The sequence below is a fragment of the Jaculus jaculus genome, chromosome 19 (genome assembly GCF_020740685.1).
Source record: "Jaculus jaculus isolate mJacJac1 chromosome 19, mJacJac1.mat.Y.cur, whole genome shotgun sequence".
NCBI classification, from domain to species: domain Eukaryota; kingdom Metazoa; phylum Chordata; class Mammalia; order Rodentia; family Dipodidae; genus Jaculus; species Jaculus jaculus.
The window spans coordinates 56,512,218-56,518,567 of NC_059120.1; the positions used below are offsets into that span (position 1 = coordinate 56,512,218).

At 44.5% G+C, this 6,350-nt stretch overlaps 1 protein-coding gene and 1 non-coding gene across 2 annotated transcripts; both read left to right on the forward strand.

Moving 5' to 3' along the window:
- The first annotated feature begins 326 nt into the window (after positions 1-326).
- On the forward strand, positions 327-743 carry LOC123455987 (late cornified envelope protein 1A-like). The gene has a single exon (XM_045138004.1). The coding sequence runs from the start codon at positions 327-329 to the stop codon at positions 741-743; it is 417 nt and encodes a 138-aa protein (XP_044993939.1).
- A 5,504-nt stretch (positions 744-6,247) lies between these two features.
- On the forward strand, positions 6,248-6,350 carry LOC123456108. The gene has a single exon (XR_006634329.1). It is a non-coding gene; the product is annotated as a U6 spliceosomal RNA (small nuclear RNA).

The following is a 6,350-nucleotide window of genomic DNA, read 5'->3' on the forward strand; positions in this document are numbered from 1 at the left end:
AGATGTCCAAATCAGAGAATAAGATGTGGAGGAAGAAAGTTCTTCACACTTCAGTGTGTCCCAGTTCAAGGTTCATTTCAGAGAAAATGCATTTTTCAAAACACAAAAATCAATGCTTCTCTCCCATCAAAAAAAATCACAGGATGATATTCCACCGGTCAGTATTGCAAAAGTCCTTGGGGATTATCAGGAGGAAAAGCGCCTGAGAGGATGTTTCTGGGAGGAACGACAGTGCTTGGAGCGCCAAAGTGAAAAGGGTGGTTTTGCAGCCCTGGGTCTCACACGTGCTCCTCTCTCCCTCAGGTCCGGAACACCCACCAGCGGTCATGTCCTGCCAGCAGAGCCAGCAGCAGTGCCAGCCCCCTCCCAAGTGCCCCCCAAAGTGCCCTCCCAAGTGCCAAACCCCCAAGTGTCCCCCCAAGTGTCCCCCTAAGTGTCCTCCCGCGTCCTCCTGCTGCAGCCTTGGTTCTGGGGGCTGCTGTGGCTCCAGCTCCGGGGGCTGTTGCAGCTCCGGGGGTGGCGGCTGCTGCCTGAGCCACCACAGGCCCCGCAGGTCTCTTCGACGGAGACACCAGAGCTCGGGCTGCGGGGGCAGCAGCGGGGGCAGCAGTGGGTGCTGTGGCAGCAGCGGGGGCAGCAGCGGGTGCTGTGGCGGCAGCGGTGGTGGCAGCAGCGGGTGCTGTGGCAGCAGTGGTGGTGGCAGCAACTGTGGCAGTGGCCAGCAGTCTGGCGGCTGCTGCTGACTGTGAAGACACCCAACCCACAGTGCAGAAGAAAGCCAGATGCAGAAGACCCACCACAACCTGTTCCTCCCTTGACTTCTGTTCACGAAGGAGCTAAAATCTTGTAGCAGGTTCTGAACGTGCCCCTGGGTGGGGCGAACCTTTTTCTCCCATGTTATGAAATAATAAAGTCTTCCTTGATGATCCTCACTAGGCTCTTGCTCATTTTGACCAGCGTCATCTCTACAGGACAGTGTTGGGGACTGCGGCCCATTGCTGCCGTGCCTGGGTCAGAAGCCTGGATCAGGAGTGTGTGTTAGGGAAAAGGTCCCCTTGGTTGTGGAGCCCTCTGCACTGTGGTATACAAATAGATAGACCCAGCCCAGCCCACACACTGCCTGGTCATGCTGCAGTCCCTTTTTGTTTTAATGTATGCATGTCCCCTACTATGTTTGCAAGAATTATCATAGTATTTTTGCATGCAGACCGTGATGGCACACACCTTTAATCTCAGAACTTGGGAAGCAGAAGTAGGAGGATCACTGTGAGTTCAAGGCCACCCTGACACTATGTAGTGAATTCCTGGTCAGCCTGGGCTAGACTGTGACCCTACCTCGAAGAACCAAAAAAATAAAAATAAAAATTATGCATGGTATTTCTAACACCTGACATGATTGAGACCAGAGCATGGGCCAGCCCTCCTCACTGTAGCGAAATCTTGGGATAAGCTCTGTGTCCAGTCATGGACAGTCCTTGTTTAGGTGTTACTTACCCACAATCTCAGCTAGAGGAAGACCATCAACATAAAACAATGAGTCACTTCTCTGATCTTTGCTTATACATTGTTGTGCCTCACATGAGCAATTTTTGTTTTGAAATCCATAAAAATTAACCATGTCTTATAGCTACCAGGGATGAGAAATGATTAAATGTTTGGCAGGTGTTGTTAAGAATGATGCCTATTGGGCTGGAGAGATGGCTTAGCGGTTAAGCGCTTGCCTGTGAAGCCTAAGGACCCCGGTTCGAGGCTCAGTTCCCCAGGTCCCACGTTAGCCACATGCACAAGGGGGCGCAAGCGTCTGGAGTTCGTTTGCAGAGGCTGGAAGCCCTGGCAGGCCCATTCTCTCTCTCTCCCTCTATCTGTCTTTCTCTCTGTGTCTGTCGCTCTCAAATAAATAAATAAAAAAAAAATTTAAAAAAGAAAAAAAGAATGATGCCTATTAAAGTGTGCTGTGAAAATAAGATTCAGTAAAGCTAAAACAATGTCCCTTTCCCCAATGAGCCGATGGGTGCAATAGTGGCATGTCTGTTTTTGGGGAAACCAACTGCTCTCCAATCTGACTAAAGGCCCATTCCACAAGAGGGAATCGATTCTTGATACTGAAAAGCTATGAAGAGAGAGATCATGATCCCTAGGGATGTCACACTTGATGGTGCCTGTCTAAATTTATATATTATACTCAGCACACTGCCAAGCAAGTACTTCTCTTAATGTGAATACCTATGTATTAATGCTACTCTCACTTTTGGTTAGAATACTGACAGTCTCAGTCATGGGAAGAGCTACTTGGAATCTTATAACACTAAGAGAAAGATGGCTTCACATTTGCCAAGACAAATCAATTGGTGACCTCAGTTTGCTTCGACAAGATGGCTAAAAAAATGATGATGTTGTTGGTGGTGTTTAGTGCCGGTGTGCAAGGGAAGAAAATGTCATGACCTCCAAATGTAAAACACTCCTAATATCCTCAGGGCGTGAGGATTTCTTCAGGCCCCATTTCATGGATGAGGTGCTAGTTAAGGGGCAGGAGGCATTTGGAATACCAGAGAGACAAGAACAGAACAGGACCTCCCCTTGTTGTATTACAATTAAACTTGCAAACGTACAGGCAGTCTATGTAAAAATGAAGAAGGTGTATTAAAGGCAGTGGAACAAAATCACCAGGCCACCAGTGGCAGCAGACCCATCGACATAACGGATTTAGCAACAAAAACCTTCAACTCCAGGACAGCTTGGAATGATGGAGTTCATATTCTGCAAGCTAACAACTGACAACCACTTTACACAAGAAAGTTACCTGTCACGCAACCATGAGGCCACAGGAAAGAATAAATCTTGCCACAACAATAGTTCAACAACCAAGGCACAGGAAGACAGCAAGGACGACACTACCAGCAACAATAACGGGAATTAACACATACATTTCCAAAATAATAAAAGGTCACAATGCCACAACCAAAAGATACAGATTAGAGGCTGGAGAGATGGCTTAGCTGTTAAAGCACTTGCCCGCAAAGCCAAAGGACTTCAGTTTGATTCCCCAGCACCCATGTAAGCCAGATGCACAAGGGGGATCCTGCATCTGGAGTTCAGTCTAGTGGCTGGAAGCCCCAGCACACCCATTCTCTCTCTGTCTCTCTGTCTCTCTCTCTGCCTCTTTCCTTCTCTCAACAAACATATACATATACATATACATATACATATACATATACATATACATATACATATACATTATATATATATATATGGTATAGATTCAGCAGAGAGAATTAAAAGGCAGGATCTTTTAATTTTTTAATTTCAAGAACAATTCTCGCTATAGAAATGGAAACTCCGGGCTGGAGAGATGGCTTAGCGGTCAAGCGCTTGCCTGTGAAGCCTAAGGACCCCGGTTTGAGGTTCGATTCTCCAGGACCTACGTTAGCCAGATGCACAAGGGGGCGCACGCGTCTGGAGTTCGTTCGCAGTGGCTGGAGGCTCTGGCGCGTCTATTCTCTCTCCCTCTCTCTATCTGCATCTTTCTGTCCCTGTCTGTCTCTCTCAAATAAATAAACAAAAAGAAAAAAAGAAATGGAAATTCCTATAAGGGAAAAGGATGGAAAAGAGTATTCCAAACAACAAACTAGGAAAGAAGCAGGCGTCACTATTTGTATCTGAAAAAAAAAAATAGACTTCAAATCAAAACTAGGCCCAAGAGATGAAGACTGTTGCCTTATACTAAGAAAGGCAACAATTTCTTTAAAAAAAACAACAAAAAAAAAAAAAAAACAGTTTCAGCACATATGCCCTTGAACACAGGGGACCCACCTCACAAAACAAACAGCTGGATGTAAAGTAGCAGTCAAAGCAGGTGATTCCAAGACCCACCTCTCACCAGTTGACTGGTCATCCTCGCAAAAATTAATCAGAGAAACATTCACCTTCCAGGACCTCGTAGAGCAAATGGACCTACAGACATCTACAGAACATCCCATCCTATCAATGCAGAATCCAAAATTCCCAGCAGCTCATGAAGCTGAAAAGAAAATTCCAGGCAACACTTCCATTTACAGTCACCTAAAAAACTGAAAAACAGACAGCAGAAAGTAAAATTCACAAAACCTATCCAAGGTACTGAAAGTGTTCACGAATGAAAAATTTAAAACACTGAAGAAAGAAATTGGAGAAGACACTGGACAGTGGAATGACCCCTGAGCTGACGGATGGGAAGAATTAGTGATAAGAAAACGGCTCTCCTCCAAAAGCAATCTACAGATTAAATGAAAACCCAATCAAAATGCCAACACCCTAATTCACAGAAACATAAAAAATTTTAAAATTCTTGTGAGGGGATGGGGAGAAGGCTTAACAGTTAAAGACTCAGATTTGCTCCCCAGTACCCACGTAAGCACATGTGTATGGAGTTCATTTGCAGTGGTTAGAAGTCCGAGGTGGTCATTTTCTCTCTCTCTCTCTCTAACTGCCTCTCCTCTCTCTCAAATAAATAAATAAAATATTTTTAAAAATCTTTTGAGCCAGGCGTGGTGGCACACACCTTTAATCCCAGCACACGGGAGGCAGAGGTAGGAGGATCGCCGTGAGTTTGAGGACACCTTGATACTCCATAGTGAAGTCCAGGTCAACATGAGCTAGAGTGAGACTCTACCTCTAAAAACCAAAAAAAAAAAAAAAAAAGAAAGAAAGAAAAAAGAAAAATCATTTGAAGCACTGAAGACCATAGATAAAAAAAAAATCCTGAGCAAAAGGAATAATATGGGCTGGAGAAATGGCTTAGCAGTTAAGGTGTTTGCTTATATAGCCTGAGGACCCAGGTTCAACTCCCCAGTACCCATGTAAAACCAGACACATATGGGGGCACATGTGTCTGGAGTTCATTTGTAGTGGCAGGAGGCTCTGGTGCGCCCATTCTATCTGTCTGTCTTTCTAATAAAACTTTAAATAAAATATAAAAAAGGAATAATGCTAGAGGCACTATTCCATACCTGAGTTGGGAATTATTTTATAAGCCTCGTAATAAAAACTGCTTGCTATCAGCACAGAACCATCCAGATCAATAGAATAGATTAGAGGATCCAAATACAGGTATATGAAACCTGATTTTTATAAGGGATGAGAACTCAGAAAAGACAACGTCTTTAACAATTGGCACCAGGAGCACTGGATTTTTACATGTAAGAGAATAAAACTCGATCTTCATCTCCTCCCCTGCAGAGAAAGCAGCTCAAGTCAGATCAAGGACCTGCATGTGAGGCCTGAAACTCTGAAGCTGGTAGAGAAAGATGCGAACTTCACACTACTAGATACGGCCATAGGTGAAGAATTTCTGAGCAAGACTGGTCACTCCTGAGGTAACTCCAAAACCCCACAGTTGAAATGCCACGAAATTGAAAAGTTTCTCTGTCGCGGAGGAAACTGTCCATCAAGTGCAGAGACAGCCGACAGAATGAGGTAACGTCGTCACCATCTGACAGAGGATTAGTATTCAAGTATACAAAGTATACAAAGGACTTAAAAATCAAACAAAAACGCAAGCAACTCAATCATACAATGGGCTCTAAAACAAGATGAGAGTTCCCAAAAGAAGTGAAAATGGTTAATAAATGTTTTTAAAAGCTCTCAACATCATTAGTGACCAGCAAAATGCAAACTAAAACTTGAGATCCCATCTCCCACTAATCAGAATGGCTGCTGCCAGGAAAACAAATGATCAGGATGTGGGAGAGAAGAAGCCCTTTTCCACCGTTTTTGGATAACTTCAGCAACTATGCGACTTACGGATGTTTCTCAAGAAGCCACAAATTGAAACGCCGTGTGAGTTGGCTCTGTCGCTGTGCTCATTCTTTAACATCTATGGAATGGGATCGTTCCAGATCTCCGTCAATTGATGCATGGATGATGAAAATGTGATGCATTTATGCTATGTGGTTTTATTCAACACTAAAGTGAAATACGAAACATGTAGCATCATGGATATAACTGGAAGATAGTGTCGTGAGTCAGTCTACACCAGCTCTGAAAGCCCACAGCTTCTTTCTCACATGTGGGTCCTAGCTTTGAACTTTTAGATTTGTGGTGTTCGGAGTAAAGGACTGTAGAGCAAGTGAGCTATGCAGGCGCCATGAGCAGGAGCGGTGGAGAGGCAGGAGAACTTAATGCGGAGAACATGCTGAAAAAGCGCATTCCACAGCACAAAGTGGCAGAGAGGAATCTAATGCTCACCACGGCATTTGAAGGTGACAAGAACCTGAACTCACTTCAGCAGCACATATACTAAAACGATGCAGAGACGATTAGCACGGCCCCTGCACAAGGATGATACGCAAATTTGTGAAGTGTGCCACATTTTT